General features: G+C 28.8%; 1 protein-coding gene across 1 annotated transcript; it reads right to left on the bottom strand.

Annotated features, from left to right (window-relative positions):
• Window positions 1-375: 375 nt before the first annotated feature.
• LOC310715363 (macrophage mannose receptor 1-like) lies at window positions 376-3830 on the bottom strand. The gene is made up of 5 exons (XM_083521747.1): window positions 3658-3830; window positions 2642-3025; window positions 2219-2557; window positions 1593-1687; window positions 376-1496 (listed from the first exon to the last, which is right to left on the bottom strand). The coding sequence occupies exons 1-5, from the start codon at window positions 3692-3694 to the stop codon at window positions 1395-1397; spliced, it is 957 nt and encodes a 318-aa protein (XP_083377873.1). The 5' UTR covers window positions 3695-3830; the 3' UTR covers window positions 376-1394.
• Between the last annotated feature and the right edge of the window lie 18780 nt (window positions 3831-22610).

The following is a 22610-nucleotide window of genomic DNA, read 5'->3' as shown; positions in this document are numbered from 1 at the left end:
TCCCATTCCACATTCCAGTCTTATGGTCAGGTTTTCAACAAACCTTTGGCCATAAAGTGCATCAAAACTCCAACCAGAAGCAGAACAGTGCAGTCTATTGTGTGGCTTCGGTGATCATTTTTTGGAACATCACATTTTACCTGTAGTTCCCATTTACTGTTATAATGAGCTCCACTCTTCTGGGAAGATGTTCTACTAGATTTTGCAGTGTGCTTGAGGAGATTTGTGTTGAAACCTTGGAAATATGAGATCATAGTCTAAAATCTAATCCACTATTTCATCAATTTGGTGTTTAAAATCATTTTAAGTGATTTATTAGGGCTGAAATGAATTATGATCAGAGATCATGGAAATGAAAAAGGAATTAAAGAAACACACAACATGCTTTTTTATCAATTTCTGGCTACATTTAATGACAATTTCCATCGAATGATTAAAGTAAATGTGATATACTATTATGTCCAAGTGACCAATCAACAGCTTCAAACAATCATAATCCCATTATCTACATATGCATATTATTCATAATCCCATTATCTACATATACAGGATATTTCTAATCCCATTATCTACATATACAGATTATTCATAATCCTATTATCTACATATGCATATTATTCATAATCCCATTATCTACATATACAGATTATTCATAATCCCATTATCTACATATGCATATTATTCATAATCCCATTATCTACATATACAGATTATTCATAATCCCATTATCTACATATGCATATTATTCATAATCCCATTATCTACATATACAGATTATTCATAATCCCATTATCTACATATGCATATTATTCATAATCCTATTATCTACATATACAGATTATTCATAATCCCATTATCTACATATGCATATTATTCATAATCCCATTATCTACATATGCATATTATTCATAATCCCATTATCTACATATACAGATTATTCATAATCCCATTATCTACATATGCATATTATTCATAATCCCATTATCTACATATACAGATTATTCATAATCCCATTATCTACATATGCATATTATTCATAATCCCATTATCTACATATACAGATTATTCATAATCCCATTATCTACATATGCATATTATTCATAATCCTATTATCTACATATACAGATTATTCATAATCCCATTATCTACATATGCATATTATTCATAATCCCATTATCTACATATACAGATTATTATCACATTATCTATATATACAGAAGACTACTCATAACCCCAGTACAGATTACTCATAATCCCAGAATCTACATATACAGAAGACTACTCATAACCCCATTATCTACAGAAGGAAACATACACCATCAAGGTAAGAATATTATCACATCTCATCATCATCATATCTAAAGGTACAGAACCTGAATAAAAGGATTTAGAATTCAGTATTTGGGTTTCCTGTGGAAAAGATTTCCATCTGGCTGCAGCCTGAAGCGCACGGTGGAGTTCAACATCACGCTGTGTTCCTCCAGTTTCAGATTTATCTTTAGATTAGATTTGCACAAGGGTAATGTTAGCATCACCAGTCTGATTAGCATATTCATAAAACATTGTATGAAATTTATCACCACATGACTCACCAACTGTAAAAAAGTGAGCTGGAAAGCAGGATTAAACCCTGTGCCATCAGACAGAACCTGGAATTTCATTATTTGTTGTTTCCTTACTGGAGTAACTGGAGCAAAACCAACACATACAGAGTCAAACATCAACATTTCTTGATAGTCACATGTGTCACGTATTAATTCTAAACTGTAACTTGATCTCTATTGACTGGAGTTTTATCTGCAGTGGGCATTTCAAATGTAAACATATTTATTTAATTATTGATATAATTAATTAAACAATATATTATAGGTTTCTTTTTAATCACGTAAAGAATTGATTTGCTTTGCAAAGCAAATAATTTATTTGCAAAGCTTGATTTGATTTGATTTGATTGATTTGAATTCGAATGCAGATGAGAAAATTCATTCGATTCAGGCTGCTAGTTATTTCCATACTTATATACTTCTAAACTTGTTTAGCAACCTGCTAATTTGCTAATTTGCTGACTAATAATTGGCAAGTTTCCTGCTCTTTGAAAATTGTTTATTTTGATATGTGTGCTGATTTATAAAGCTGTCAACAGAACCTTCTAAATGAGTTTTTAGAAGAAGGTGAAGGTTAGCATAATTAGCATGTATATTGCAGTGTAAAAACTCACCAGTGTGACAGAAGAAGGATAAGTTTTGAATGCACATTTCGTCACTCATAAACCCGTTATTAAACCTGCCACAGTTCTCTGGTTTAAAGTAATTATTGGGCTGGCCAGAGAGCCATGTTACGTTGGACATTTGTGTTCCATCCGACCACTTCCAAGTGTCCCTGTGAAGTCCAAACCAAGAGTAACCCTGAAGTGACACCACATAACTTAGCTCGCTGTTATCACTTGAGTTGATGGCAGAAGCTAAATCGGTGTGAAAGTGTTGACAGTAAGCCTGAGCGTCCATCCAGCTCAGCGGAGTGGTGACTCCAACGAACCTCTCAGCACCGCTGTAGTTACCTGTGGAGCATGGTACAGTTCACTAGCACAGGTTGCTAATGGTTCTGAAACCAGACAGCTAATCGGTAAAGCACACAGACTCACTGTTGTAGCATATGAAGGGCTTCAGGTATGTGCAGCGAATATCATGCCAGTATCCTCCTAGCTGAATCGCTCCACATGACTGATTCCCGTCAGCATTATCAGGCTGCCCGAAGTACCACTGGCTGAAACCCGTTCTTATCAATGAGACGTTTGGGAAGGACCACTGCCAACTGCTGATGTCATTGTACAATCCCACCCAGGCTTGCTCAGTCAAAGTTTGTGCTGAAAGTGCCATTATTTTTGCCTGGTCATCGCTAGTACTGATAGTAGCCAAGTCATGGTAAAAGGTCCTGCAGTAATTCTGGGCCACTGGCCACGTCTGCACTGATGGGATAAAAGTGTAATTGTGCATGATGGCTGGAAGGTTGGTGATGGGGTTGAGGCCTGTGGGTAATAGTTTAAATTTTACACACAATGGATCCACACTCGGCACTGGACACGTCTAATATGCAGGTGTGTAGCACACTTTCTAACAGAGAAGCAGATCTGCCACCACAGTGTATCATATCTCTTATAATAATACTAATAATAATAATAATAATAATAATAATAATAATAAAAAGGGAGATGTTAGTGAAAGTGATGTAACATTTACCCCCAGTTTGATTGTCTAATGACCCTGTGATAATGACCCTCTAACAAAACATTAATCTGAATGATTGTAGTATCAGACTGCAACATAACATCACTGACAATAGTGAAGGATCTGTGTGTGTGTGTGTGTGTGTGTGTGTCTCAGGTCCAGAACTTCAGGTTGCAAATGTGGCATCATTGTCAACAACAAGCTCCATTTGTTATTGTTGTTGTTGTCGTTGTTGTTATTGTTATTGTTAAGCTACAGCGCGTGAACTGATCTGATCTGCTGAACTTCAGCTCAAATATGTTTCTCATCTGGAGTTTTTTTGCCAACATTTTTTTCTTACTTTTCTTGTTCATGTCCTCTTGCCCATGATGGTCAATTAGTTTTTAGTAGATTACAGGCATGAAAAGATTTTAGTCATGAAATACACACTTACCGCTTAGACAGAGAAGAAGAAAGAGATTCAGCTTCATGATGGACCTAAAAGTTCAGAGTCGCAGGACCTGTTGCTAGAAAATTCCCTGATATAATAAATGTAATAGATGAATAAATAGTAACTTTTGCGTATTGAAATTAAGTTCACGCAGCAGCTCAGAAAAGTCTCCTGCAAAGTGGAACCCTGAAGCATTAAATACCATCTGACTTCCTGCAAACCTCAGCTGGGCTCTAATGTAAATCAGCATTACTCATGACAAAGGCAAATCTATTTAGGACAAACTCATGTGACTGGGGTGGAGGTAAATAAAGTAACAGGATGAAAATGTTGAGAACTTCACCTAGCAAGAAGCTTTAGTGTTGAAAAGAAAGGTTATGAAAGTGTTTTAGTTAAAATTATAGACATGAGAGTTTGTGTGTCTTGCATTTATTTGGTTCTTGGTTCTCAGTTGAAAAAATAATAAATGTGAATTACAATGCTGTTTTCCTATTTTTTTTATTTCATTTTGAAGGCAGAGAAATGAGAAAATGGCTTTTACTGTTTCTCAGCACAGAAATGAAAAGAAAATGACATTTATGCCCCAAAATGCACAATATTTCCAATCTAACATTCAGTCCTGACTTGAAACTAGAGCAACATGTTCACAGGTCACAGATAATCTAAAAGAACATGGTGCAGGTCGTGGTGGGCGTGGCGTGGCGGTTGTGGTGGGCATGGCATGGTGGTCGTGGTGGGCGTGGCAGGGCAGAGCTGGGTTATTTTTGTGAAGATTTTGTACACAACGCTACATTGCAAGTAGAAGCACATGCAATTTTTTTCCTTCACTTCATCTGGAGACCCAAACCTGTTCCAGCATGAAAATGTAGCCAGAAATTAATAAAAAAGTATACGTGTGTTTCTTTAATTCATTTTAATGTTTTCATCATTGGCAAACTGCTGTGGGACCTGATCTCTGATCACAATTCAATTCAGCCCTAATAAATCACATAAAATGATTTTAAACACCAAATTGATGAAATGGTGGATTAGATCTCAGACTATGATCTCATATTTCCAAGCTTTCACCGCAAATCTCCCCAAGCACACTGCAAAATCTAGTAAAACATCTTCCCAGAAGAGTGGAGCTCATTATAAGTCAAGTCAAGTCAAGTTTATTTGTATAGCGCTTTTCACAACAGACATTGTCTCAAAGCAGCTTTACAGAAAACAACAGTGAAGGTGAATGGTGTGCGTTTGTCCCTGATGAGCAAGCCGTGGCGACAGTGGCAAGGAAAAACTCCCTTAGATGATATGAGGAAGAAACCTTGAGAGGAACCGGACTCAAAGGGGAACCCATCCTCATATGGGTGACATCAAAAGTTTGGTCATAAATCTTTCAACAATACAGAACAATTTGTGATCATCATAGATCCAGCATCAGCTTCTCCATGCCAGGGCCTTTAAACACTCGGCATCTACTTCTCCATGATCATCCATAGGTCCATAATCTTCACGAGGTGGGACGTGATTGGAGCTGGCCAAACCTCAGGATGCCTCGGGATGGGGAGAGAAAGAGAAGCAGTGGAGAGGAATTAGCGTAGCTGCTGTTCATGATATTAACAGCACAAGTTGATAATGTGCATGTGATCAGATGTTCTGGAGCACAAGGTTGTGATGTGATGTGTGTGATGTGTGTTATGTGTAGGCTTTGCTAAAAAGATATGTTTTTAATCTGCACTTAAACTGGGAGAGTGTATCTGAACCCCGAACACTGTCAGGAAGACTATTCCAGAGTTTAGGAGCTAAATGTGAAAATGCTCTACCGCCTTTAGTGGACTTTGCTATTCTAGGAACTACTAGAAGCCCAGAGTTTTGAGATCTCAGGGAGCGTGACGGATTGTAGCGTGTTAAAAGACTGGATAGATACATGGGAGCCAAACCATTTAGTGCTTTATAAGTGAGTAGCAGTAGTTTGTAGTCTATTCGAAACTTAACAGGAAGCCAATGTAGGGACGATAAGATTGGGGTTATATGATCGTATTTTCTTGACCTAGTAAGAACTCTTGCTGCTGCATTCTGAACTAACTGAAGCTTGTTTATTAATGATGCAGGACATCCACCTAGTAATGCATTACAGTAGTCTATTCTAGAGGTCATAAACGCATGGACGAGCTTCTCTGCATCAGATATAGATAACATATTTCTTAGCTTAGAAATATTTCTAAGGTGAAAGAAGGCTGTTTTTGTAACTTGATTGATGTGATTTTTAAAAGATAAGTTGCTGTCTAAAATAACTCCCAGGTCTTTTACCGTTGAACTAGTAGTTACAGAACAACCGTCTAAATGCAGGCTGAGATGCTGGAGCTTCTGTGTACTATTTTTTGGGCCGATAAACAAAATCTCCGTTTTATCAGAATTTAATAGCAGAAAGTTATGGGTCATTCAATCTCTTATTTCTTCAACACACTCAGTTATGCGAGCTAATTGAGCGTATCGCCTGGTTTGGATGAAATATATAGCTGGGTATCATTAGCATAACAATGGAAGGTAATTCCATGCCTTCTAATAATATTTCCTAATGGAAGCATTTATATTGTAAAAAGCAGGGGTCCTAGAACTGACCCTTGTGGCACGCCATAATTTACTAGCATTATCCTGGATAGCTCTCCATTTAAATCTACGAAATGGTAACGATTGGACAGGTAGGATTTAAACCAGCTTAATGCCTGTCCCTGAATACCGATGTAATTCTGTAAGCGATCGAGGAGAAGATCATGATCTATAGTGTCGAGCAGCACTAAGATCTAGTAAAACTAATTGGGAGATGTAGCCTTGGTCTGAAGCTAAAAACAGGTCATTAGTGATTTTAACTAGAGCAGTTTCTGTGCTATGATGGGGCCTAAAACCTGACTGAAACTCTTCAAAGATATTGTTCTCCTGCAAGTGGTTACATAGCTGGGCAGCGACAATCTTTTCTAAAATCTTAGACATAAATGGGAGATTTGAAATTGGTCTGTAATTCGATAGCATGCTTGGATCCAGATTAGGTTTTTTAATGAGAGGCTTAATAACTGCTAACTTGAGGGATTTAGGGACATGACCTAACGATAGTGAGGAGTTAATAATATTGAAAAGAGGCTCACCAGCTGAATATAACACTTCCTTCAGTAGTTTAGTGGGAATTGGATCTAACTGACATGTTGTTGATTTAGCTTTCATAATAGCATCATACAGCTCTTCCTGTCCTATACATGTAAAACAGTGTAGTTGTGGGGTTGTAAGTACGATTGTGTCGGGAGATGCTGTCAGAGGTTGAACTGCCACAATTGTTTTTCTAATGTTATCTATTTTTTCAGTGAAGAAAAAACCCTAACCCGAAGTCTTCACTACTAAACTGTAATGGAACACATTTTTCAGATCCCTGATTTGTTGTTAATTTGGCGACTGTACTGAAAAGGAACCTGGGATTGTTTTTTTTATTTTCTATGAGTTTGCTCAGGTGTTTAGCTCTAGCAGCTTTTAGCGCCTGTCTGTAGCTAAGCATACTGTCTTTATACGCAATTCTAAATACCTCCAATTTAGTTTTCCTCCATTTTCTCTCCAGATTACGTGTTGTTCTCTTTAGGGCATGCGTATGACTATTATACCAAGGTGCAGCTGCTTGTTCTCGAACCTTTTTTAACCGGATGGGGGCAACAGTGTCTAAAGTGCTAGTGAGGATAAGGTCTATGTTGTTCGCCATCTCATCAAGATGATCAGCAGTTATGGGTTTAATGTGAAACTGAGATAAATCAGGCAGGTTATTTATGAATCTGTCCTTAGTGGTTGGAATAATAGTCCTACCAAGTCGATACCGTGGTGAAACACGGTTAATCTGCTCTACCGGTAGTGTGTACAGTAGGAGATAATGGTCTGTGATGTCATCACTCTGGGGTAAAACAGTATAACAGTAAATTATAACATTCTAACATCATAAAACTATAAAATTCTAACATTATAACATCATAACATTATAACATTATATAATTATATCAATTATAACTGCAAAATCTAGTAGAACATCTTCCCATAAGAGTAAAGCTCATTATAACAGTAATTGGGAACTAATTGTGGAATGCAATGTTTTAAAAAGCACAAATTGTGAACGATCCACACATTATTTAAATCACATTCATTAACCTGAGACACTTTGCCTTGTGATGCCAGAAAAAGAAATTTCATTCAAAACAGTATCATTAACTGTGTACACACACATATATCAGAGTGGCACAGAGAATGTGAGAAGAAAATGCTTTACAGTATATACACCATTCAGACATACAGTGAGGAAAATAAGTATTTGAACACCCTGCTATTTTGCAAGTTCTCCCACTTAGAAATCATGGAGGGTCTGAAATTGTCATCGTAGGTGCATGTCCACTGTGAGAGACATAATCTAAAAAAAAAATCCAGAAATCACAATGTATGATTTTTTAACTATTTATTTGTATGATACAGCTGCAAATAAGTATTTGAACACCTGAGAAAGTCAATGTTAATATTTGGTACAGTAGCATTTGTTTGAGGTCAAACGTTTCCTGTAGTTTTTCACCAGGTTTGCACACACTGCAGGAGGGATTTTGGCCCACTCCTCCACACAGATCTTCTCTAGATCAGTCAGGTTTCTGGCCTGTCGCTGAGAAACACGGAGTTTGAGCTCCCTCCAAAGATTCTCTATTGGGTTTAGGTCTGGAGACTGGCTAGGCCATGCCAGAACCTTGATATGCTTCTTACAGAGCCACTCCTTGGTTATCCTGGCTGTGTGCTTCCGGTCATTGTCATGTTGGAAGACCCAGCCTCGACCCATCTTCAATGCTCTAACTGAGGGAAGGAGGTTGTTCCCCAAAATCTCGCAATACATGGCCCCGGTCATCCTCTCCTTAATACAGTGCAGTCGCCCTGTCCCATGTGCAGAAGAACACCCCCAAAGCATGATGCTACCACCCCCATGCTTCACAGTAGGGATGGTGTTCTTGGGATGGTACTCATCATTCTTCTTCCTCCAAACACGTTTAGTGAAATTATGACCCAAAAGTTCTATTTTGGTCTCATCTGACCACATGACTTTCTCCCATGACTCCTCTGGATCATCCAAATGGTCATTGGCAAACTTAAGATGTGCCTGGACATGTGCTGGTTTAAGCAGGTGAACGTTCCGTGCCATGCATGATTTCAAACCATGACGTCTTAGTGTATTACCAACAGTAACCTTGGAAACGGTGGTCCCAGCTCTTTTCAGGTCATTGACCAGCTCCTCCCGTGTAGTTCTGGGTTGATTTCTCACCTTCCTTAGGATCATTGAGACCCCACGAGGTGAGATCTTGCATGGAGCCCCAGTCCGAGGGAGATTGACAGTCATGTTTAGCTTCTTCCATTTTCTAATGATTGCTCCAACAGTGGACCTTTTTTCACCAAGCTGCTTGGCAATTTCCCCGTAGCCCTTTCCAGCCTTGTGGAGGTGTACAATTTTGTCTCTAGTGTCTTTGGACAGCTCTTTGGTCTTGGCCATGTTAGTAGTTGGATTCTTACTGATTGTATGGGATGGACAGGTGTCTTTATGCAGCTAACGACCTCAAACAGGTGCAACTAATTTAGGATAATAAATGTAGTGGAGGTGGACATTTTAAAGGCAGACTAACAGGTCTTTGAGGGTCAGAATTCTAGCTGATAGACAGGTGTTTAAATACTTATTTGCAGCTGTATCATACAAATAAATAGTTTAAAAATCATATATTGTGATTTCTGGATTTTTTTTTTAGATTATGTCTCTCACAGTGGACATGCACCTACGATGACAATTTCAGACCCCTCCATGATTTCTAAGTGGGAGAACTTGCAAAATAGCAGCGTGTTCAAATACTTATTTTCTTCACTGTAACACTATATCATTATATCATTACAACATTATAACATCATAACATCATAACACTATGTGATTATATCATTACAACATTATAACAGTATAACATCATAACACTATATCATTATATCATTACAACATCATAACATCATAACATCATAACACTATATCATTATATCATTACAACATTACAACAGTATAACATCATAACATCATAACACTATATCATTATACCATTACAACATTACAACATTATAACAGTATAACATCATAACATCATAACACTATATCATTATATCATTACAACATTATAACATCATAACATCATAACACTATATCATTATATCATTACAACATCATAACATCATAACATCATAACACTATATCATTATATCATTACAACATTATAACATCATAACATCATAACACTATATAATTATACCATTACAACATTACAACATTATAACAGTAAAACATCATAACATCATAACATCATAACACTATATCATTATATTCATTACAACATTATAACAGTAAAACATCATAACATCATAACACTATATCATTATATCATTACAACATTATAACATCATAACATCATAACACTATATCATTATACCATTACAACATTACAACATTATAACAGTATAACATCATAACATCATAACACTATATCATTATACCATTACAACATTATAACATCATAACATCATAACACTATATCATTATACCATTACAACATTACAACATTATAACAGTATAACATCATAACATCATAACACTATATCATTATATCATTACAACATTACAACATTATAACAGTATAACATCATAACACTATATCATTATACCATTACAACATTATAACATCATAACATCATAACACTATATCATTATATCATTACAACATTACAACATTACAACATTATAACAGTATAACATCATAACATCATAACACTATATCATTATATCATTACAACATTATAACAGTATAACATCATAACATCATAACACTATATCATTATATCATTACAACATTACAACATCATAACATCATAACATCATAACACTATATCATTATATCATTACAACATTACAACATTATAACATCTTAACACTATATGATTATATCATTACAACATTATAACATCATAACATCATAACACTATATCATTATATCATTACAACATTATAACAACATAACATCATAACACTATATCATTATATCATTACAACATCATAACATCATAACATCATAACATCATAACACTATATCATTATACCGTTACAACATTATAACATCATAACATCATAACACTATATCATTATACCGTTACAACATTATAACATCATAACATCATAACACTATATCATTATACCATTACAACATTATAACATCATAACATCATAACACTATATCATTATATCATTACAACATCATAACATCATAACATCATAACACTATATCATTATACCATTACAACATCATAACATCATAACATCATAACACTATATCATTATATCATTACAACATCATAACATCATAACATCATAACACTATATCATTATACCATTACAACATTACAACATCATAACATCATAAGACTATATCATTATATCATTACAACATTATAACATCATAACATCATAACACTATATCATTATATCATTACAACATTAACATCATAACATCATAACACTATATCATTATATCATTACAACATTATAACAGTAAAACATCATAACATCATAACACTATATCATTATATCATTACAACATTACAACATCATAACATCATAACACTATATCATTATATCATTACAACATTATAACATCATAACATCATAACATCATAACACTATATCATTATATCATTGCAACATCATAACATCATAACATCATAACATTATATCATTATATCATTACAACATTATAACAGTATAACATCATAACATCATAACACTATATCATTATACCATTACAACATCATAACATCATAACACTATATCATTATATCATTACAACATTATAAAATCATAACATCATAACACTATATCATTATATCATTACAACATTATAACAGTATAACATCATAACATCATAACACTATATCATTATATCATTACAACATTATAAAATCATAACATCATAACACTATATCATTATATCATTACAACATTATAACAGTATAACATCATAACATCATAACACTATATCATTATACCATTACAACATCATAACATCATAACACTATATCATTATATCATTACAACATTATAAAATCATAACATCATAACACTATATCATTATATCATTACAACATTATAACAGTATAACATCATAACATCATAACACTATATCATTATACCATTACAACATTATAACAGTATAACATCATAACATCATAACACTATATCATTATATCATTACAACATTACAACATTATAACAGTATAACATCATAACATCATAACACTATATCATTATATCATTACAACATTATAACATCATAACATCATAACACTATATCATTATATCATTACAACATCATAACATCATAACATCATAACACTATATCATTATATCATTACAACATCATAACATCATAACATCATAACACTATATCATTATATCATTACAACATTATAACAGTAAAACATCATAACATCATAACACTATATCATTATATCATTACAACATTATAACAGTATAACATCATAACATCATAACACTATATCATTATATCATTACAACATCATAACAGTAAAACATCATAACATCATAACACTATATCATTATACCATTACAACATTACAACATTATAACAGTATAACATCATAACATCATAACACTATATCATTATATCATTACAACATTATAACAGTATAACATCATAACACTATATCATTATATCATTACAACATCATAACATCATAACATCATAACACTATATCATTATATCATTACAACATTATAACAGTAAAACATCATAACATCATAACACTATATCATTATACCATTACAACATTATAACATAATAACATCATAACACTATCTCATTATATCATTACAACATTATAACAGTAAAACATCATAACATCATAACACTATATCATTATATCATTACAACATTATAACATCATAACATCATAACACTATATCATTATATCATTACAACATCATAAAATCATAACATCATAACACTATATCATTATATCATTACAACATCATAACATCATAACATCATAACACTATATCATTATATCATTACAACATTATAACAGTATAACATCATAACATCATAACACTATATCATTATATCATTACAACATTATAACATCATAACACTATCTCATTATATCATTACAACATTATAACAGTATAACATCATAACATCATAACACTATCTCATTATACCATTACAACATTATAACAGTAAAACATCATAACATCATAACACTATATCATTATATCATTACAACATTATAACAGTAAAACATCATAACATCATAACACTATATCATTATATCATTACAACATTATAACATCATAACACTATATCATTATATCATTACAACATTATAACAGTATAACATCATAACATCATAACACTATCTCATTATACCATTACAACATTATAACATCATAACACTATCTCATTATATCATTATATCATTACAACATTATAACAGTATAACATCATAACACTATATCATTATACCATTACAACATTCTAACATAATAACATCATAACACTATCTCATTATATCATTACAACATTATAACAGTAAAACATCATAACATCATAACACTATATCATTATATCATTACAACATTATAACATCATAACATCATAACACTATATCATTATATCATTACAACATCATAACATCATAACATCATAACACTATATCATTATACCATTACAGCATCATAACATCATAACATCATAACACTATATCATTATATCATTACAACATTATAACAGTATAACATCATAACATCATAACACTATCTCATTATACCATTACAACATTATAACATCATAACACTATCTCATTATATCATTATATCATTACAACATTATAACAGTATAACATCATAACACTATATCATTATACCATTACAACATTAACATCATAACATCATAACACTATCTCATTATATCATTACAACATTATAACAGTATAACATCATAACATCATAACACTATATCATTATATCATTACAACATTATAACAGTATAACATCATAACATCATAACACTATATCATTATATCATTACAAAATTATAACAGTAAAACATCATAACATCATAACACTATATCATTATATCATTACAACATCATAACATCATAACACTATATCATTATACCATTACAACATCATAACATCATAACACTATATCATTATATCATTACAACATTATAAAATCATAACATCATAACACTATATCATTATATCATTACAACATTATAACAGTATAACATCATAACATCATAACACTATATCATTATACCATTACAACATCATAACATCATAACACTATATCATTATATCATTACAACATTATAAAATCATAACATCATAACACTATATCATTATATCATTACAACATTATAACAGTATAACATCATAACATCATAACACTATATCATTATACCATTACAACATTATAACAGTATAACATCATAACATCATAACACTATATCATTATATCATTACAACATTACAACATTACAACATTATAACAGTATAACATCATAACATCATAACACTATATCATTATATCATTACAACATTATAACATCATAACATCATAACACTATATCATTATATCATTACAACATCATAACATCATAACATCATAACACTATATCATTATATCATTACAACATCATAACATCATAACATCATAACACTATATCATTATATCATTACAACATTATAACAGTAAAACATCATAACATCATAACACTATATCATTATATCATTACAACATTATAACAGTATAACATCATAACATCATAACACTATATCATTATATCATTACAACATCATAACAGTAAAACATCATAACATCATAACACTATATCATTATACCATTACAACATTACAACATTATAACAGTATAACATCATAACATCATAACACTATATCATTATATCATTACAACATTATAACAGTATAACATCATAACACTATATCATTATATCATTACAACATCATAACATCATAACATCATAACACTATATCATTATATCATTACAACATTATAACAGTAAAACATCATAACATCATAACACTATATCATTATACCATTACAACATTATAACATAATAACATCATAACACTATCTCATTATATCATTACAACATTATAACAGTAAAACATCATAACATCATAACACTATATCATTATATCATTACAACATTATAACATCATAACATCATAACACTATATCATTATATCATTACAACATCATAAAATCATAACATCATAACACTATATCATTATATCATTACAACATCATAACATCATAACATCATAACACTATATCATTATATCATTACAACATTATAACAGTATAACATCATAACATCATAACACTATATCATTATATCATTACAACATTATAACATCATAACACTATCTCATTATATCATTACAACATTATAACAGTATAACATCATAACATCATAACACTATCTCATTATACCATTACAACATTATAACAGTAAAACATCATAACATCATAACACTATATCATTATATCATTACAACATTATAACAGTAAAACATCATAACATCATAACACTATATCATTATATCATTACAACATTATAACATCATAACACTATATCATTATATCATTACAACATTATAACAGTATAACATCATAACATCATAACACTATCTCATTATACCATTACAACATTATAACATCATAACACTATCTCATTATATCATTATATCATTACAACATTATAACAGTATAACATCATAACACTATATCATTATACCATTACAACATTCTAACATAATAACATCATAACACTATCTCATTATATCATTACAACATTATAACAGTAAAACATCATAACATCATAACACTATATCATTATATCATTACAACATTATAACATCATAACATCATAACACTATATCATTATATCATTACAACATCATAACATCATAACATCATAACACTATATCATTATATCATTACAACATCATAACATCATAACATCATAACACTATATCATTATATCATTACAACATTATAACATCATAACATCATAACACTATATCATTATATCATTACAACATCATAACATCATAACATCATAACACTATATCATTATACCATTACAGCATCATAACATCATAACATCATAACACTATATCATTATATCATTACAACATTATAACAGTAAAACATCATAACATCATAACACTATATCATTATATCATTACAACATTATAACAGTATAACATCATAACACTATATCATTATACCATTACAACATTATAACATCATAACACTATCTCATTATATCATTATATCATTACAACATTATAACAGTATAACATCATAACACTATATCATTATACCATTACAACATTAACATCATAACATCATAACACTATCTCATTATATCATTACAACATTATAACAGTATAACATCATAACATCATAACACTATATCATTATATCATTACAACATTATAACAGTATAACATCATAACATCATAACACTATATCATTATATCATTACAAAATTATAACAGTAAAACATCATAACATCATAACACTATATCATTATATCATTACAACATCATAACATCATAACACTATATCATTATATCATTACAACATTATAACATCATAACACTATATCATTATATCATTACAACATTATAACAGTAAAACATCATAACATCATAACACTATATCATTATATCATTACAACATTATAACAGTATAACATCATAACATCATAACACTATATCATTATATCATTACAAAATTATAACAGTAAAACATCATAACATCATAACACTATCATTATATCATTACAACATCATAACATCATAACACTATATCATTATATCATTACAACATTATAACATCATAACACTATATCATTATACCATTACAACATTATAACAGTAAAACATCATAACATCATAACACTATATCATTATATCATTACAACATTATAACATCATAACACTATATCATTATACCATTACAACATTATAACAGTAAAACATCATAACATCATAACACTATATCATTATATCATTACAACATTATAACAGTATAACATCATAACACTATATCATTATATCATTACAACATTATAACATCATAACATCATAACACTATATCATTATATCATTACAACATCATAACATCATAACATCATAACACTATATCATTATATCATTACAACATCATAACATCATAACATCATAACACTATATCATTATATCATTACAACATCATAACATCATAACACTATATCATTATATCATTACAACATTATAACAGTATAACATCATAACATCATAACACTATATCATTATATCATTACAACATTATAACATCATAACACTATCTCATTATATCATTACAACATTATAACAGTATAACATCATAACATCATAACACTATCTCATTATACCATTACAACATTATAACATCATAACACTATCTCATTATATCATTATATCATTACAACATTATAACAGTATAACATCATAACACTATATCATTATACAATTACAACATTATAACAGTAAAACATCATAACATCATAACACTATATCATTATATCATTACAACATTATAACATCATAACACTATATCATTATATCATTACAACATTATAACAGTATAACATCATAACATCATAACACTATCTCATTATACCATTACAACATTATAACATCATAACATCATAACACTATATCATTATACCATTACAACATTATAACATCATAACACTATCTCATTATATCATTATACCATTACAACATTATAACATAATAACATCATAACACTATCTCATTATACCATTACAACATTATAACATAATAACATCATAACACTATATCATTATACCATTACAACATTATAACATCATAACATCATAACACTATCTCATTATACCATTACAACATTATAACATCATAACATCATAACATCATAACACTATCTCATTATATCATTACAACATTACAACATTATAACAGTATAACATCATAACATCATAACATCATAACACTATATCATTATATTCATTACAACATTATAACAGTAAAACATCATAACATCATAACACTATATCATTATATCATTACAACATTATAACAGTATAACATCATAACATCATAACACTATATCATTATATCATTACAACATTATAACATCATAACATCATAACACTATATCATTATATCATTACAACATTATAACAGTATAACATCATAACATCATAACACTATATCATTATATCATTACAACATTATAACAGTAAAACATCATAACATCATAACACTATATCATTATATCATTACAACATTACAACATCATAACACTATATTATTATATCATTACAACATCATAACATCATAACACTATATCATTATATCATTACAACATTACAACATCATAACACTATATTATTATACCATTACAACATTATAACATCATAACATCATAACACTATATCATTATACCATTACAACATTATAACATCATAACATCATAACACTATCTCATTATATCATTACAACATTATAACATCATAACACTATATCATTATATCATTACAACATTATAACAGTAAAACATCATAACATCATAACACTATATCATTATATCATTACAACATTATAACATCATAACACTATATCATTATATCATTACAACATTATAACAGTAAAACATCATAACATCATAACACTATCTCATTATACCATTACAACATTATAACATCATAACATCATAACACTATATCATTATATCATTACAACATTACAACATTATAACAGTATAACATCATAACATCATAACATCATAACACTATATCATTATATTCATTACAACATTACAACATTATAACAGTATAACATCATAACATCATAACACTATATCATTATATCATTACAACATTATAACAGTATAACATCATAACATCATAACACTATATCATTATATCATTACAACATCATAACATCATAACATCATAACACTATATCATTATACCATTACAACATCATAACATCATAACACTATATCATTATATCATTACAACATTACAACATCATAACATCTTAACACTATATCATTTTATCATTACAACATTACAACATTATACAGTATAACATCATAACATCATAACATCATAACACTATATCATTATATCATTACAACATTACAACATCATAACATCTTAACACTATATCATTTTATCATTACAACATTACAACATTATACAGTATAACATCATAACATCATAACATCATAACACTATATCATTATACCATTACAACATTATAACATCATAACATCATAACATCATAACACTATATCATTATACCATTACAACATTATAACATCATAACATCATAACATCATAACACTATATCATTATACCATTACAACATTACAACATCATAACATCTTAACACTATATCATTTTATCATTACAACATTACAACATTATACAGTATAACATCATAACATCATAACACTATATCATTATATCATTACAACATCATAACATCATAACATCATAACACTATATCATTATACCATTACAACATTATAACATCATAACATCATAACATCATAACACTATATCATTATACCATTACAACATTACAACATCATAACATCTTAACACTATATCATTTTATCATTACAACATTACAACATTATACAGTATAACATCATAACACTATATCATTATACCATTACAACATTATAACATAATAACATCATAACATCATAACACTATCTCATTATATCATTACAACATTATAACAGTAAAATATCATAACATCATAACACTATATCATTATATCATTACAACATCATAACATCATAACATCATAACACTATATCATTATATCATTACAACATCATAACATCATAACATCATAACACTATATCATTATATAATTACAACATCATAACATCATAACATCATAACACTATATCATTATATCATTACAACATCATAACATCATAACACTATATCATTATATCATTACAACATTATAACAGTATAACATCATAACATCATAACACTATATCATTATATCATTACAACATTATAACAGTATAACATCATAACATCATAACACTATATCATTATATCATTACAACATTATAACAGTATAACATCATAACACTATATCATTATACCATTACAACATTATAACAGTAAAACATCATAACATCATAACACTATATCATTATATCATTACAACATTATAACATCATAACACTATATCATTATATCATTACAACATTATAACAGTATAACATCATAACATCATAACACTATATCATTATATCATTACAACATTATAACAGTATAACATCATAACATCATAACACTATATCATTATATCATTACAACATTATAACAGTATAACATCATAACATCATAACACTATATCATTATATCATTACAACATTATAACAGTATAACATCATAACATCATAACACTATATCATTATATCATTACAACATTATAACAGTATAACATCATAACATCATAACACTATATCATTATATCATTACAACATTATAACAGTATAACATCATAACATCATAACACTATATCATTATATCATTACAACATTATAACATCATAACATCATAACACTATATCATTATATCATTACAACATTATAACAGTAAAACATCATAACATCATAACACTATATCATTATATCATTACAACATTATAACAGTAAAACATCATAACATCATAACACTATATCATTATATCATTACAACATTATAACAGTATAACATCATAACATCATAACACTATATCATTATATCATTACAACATTATAACAGTATAACATCATAACACTATATCATTATATCATTACAACATTATAACAGTAAAACATCATAACATCATAACACTATATCATTATATCATTACAACATTATAACAGTAAAACATCATAACATCATAACACTATATCATTATATCATTACAACATTATAACAGTATAACATCATAACATCATAACACTATATCAATTATATCATTACAACATTATAACAGTATAACATCATAACACTATATCATTATATCATTACAACATTATAACAGTAAAACATCATAACATCATAACACTATATCATTATACCATTACAACATTATAACATCATAACACTATATCATTATATCATTACAACATTATAACATCATAACATCATAACACTATATCATTATATCATTACAACATTATAACATCATAACATCATAACACTATATCATTATATCATTACAACATTATAACAGTATAACATCATAACATCATAACACTATATCATTATATCATTACAACATTATAACAGTATAACATCATAACATCATAACACTATATCATTATATCATTACAACATTATAACAGTATAACATCATAACATCATAACACTATATCATTATACCATTACAACATTATAACATCATAACATCATAACACTATCTCATTATATCATTACAACATTACAACATTATAACAGTATAACATCATAACATCATAACATCATAACACTATATCATTATATTCATTACAACATTATAACAGTAAAACATCATAACATCATAACACTATATCATTATATCATTACAACATTATAACATCATAACACTATATCATTATATCATTACAACATTATAACAGTATAACATCATAACATCATAACACTATATCATTATATCATTACAACATTATAACAGTATAACATCATAACATCATAACACTATATCATTATATCATTACAACATTATAACAGTATAACATCATAACATCATAACACTATATCATTATATCATTACAACATTATAACAGTAAAACATCATAACATCATAACACTATATCATTATATCATTACAACATTATAACAGTATACCATCATAACATCATAACATCATAACACTATATCATTATATTCATTACAACATTATAACAGTAAAACATCATAACATCATAACACTATATCATTATATCATTACAACATTATAACAGTATACCATCATAACATCATAACATCATAACACTATATCATTATATTCATTACAACATTATAACAGTAAAACATCATAACATCATAACACTATATCATTATATCATTACAACATTATAACATCATAACACTATATCATTATATCATTACAACATTATAACAGTAAAACATCATAACATCATAACACTATATCATTATATCATTTGAACATTATAACATCATAACACTATATCATTATATCATTACAACATTATAACAGTATAACATCATAACATCATAACACTATATCATTATATCATTACAACATTATAACATCATAACACTATATCATTATATCATTACAACATTATAACATCATAACACTATATCATTATATCATTACAACATTATAACATCATAACACTATATCATTATATCATTACAACATTATAACAGTAAAACATCATAACATCATAACACTATATCATTATATCATTACAACATTATAACAGTATAACATCATAACACTATATCATTATATCATTACAACATTATAACAGTATAACATCATAACATCATAACACTATATCATTATACCATTACAACATTATAACATCATAACATCATAACACTATCTCATTATACCATTACAACATTATAACATAATAACATCATAACACTATATCATTATACCATTACAACATTATAACATCATAACATCATAACACTATCTCATTATACCATTACAACATTATAACATCATAACATCATAACATCATAACACTATCTCATTATATCATTAC

This window comes from Silurus aristotelis, assembly GCF_946808225.1.
Source record: "Silurus aristotelis genome assembly, chromosome: 20".
In the NCBI taxonomy this organism is placed as follows: domain Eukaryota; kingdom Metazoa; phylum Chordata; class Actinopteri; order Siluriformes; family Siluridae; genus Silurus; species Silurus aristotelis.
Note: the sequence above shows the minus strand (reverse complement) of the source record. Positions and strands in the feature narration are given on the sequence as shown.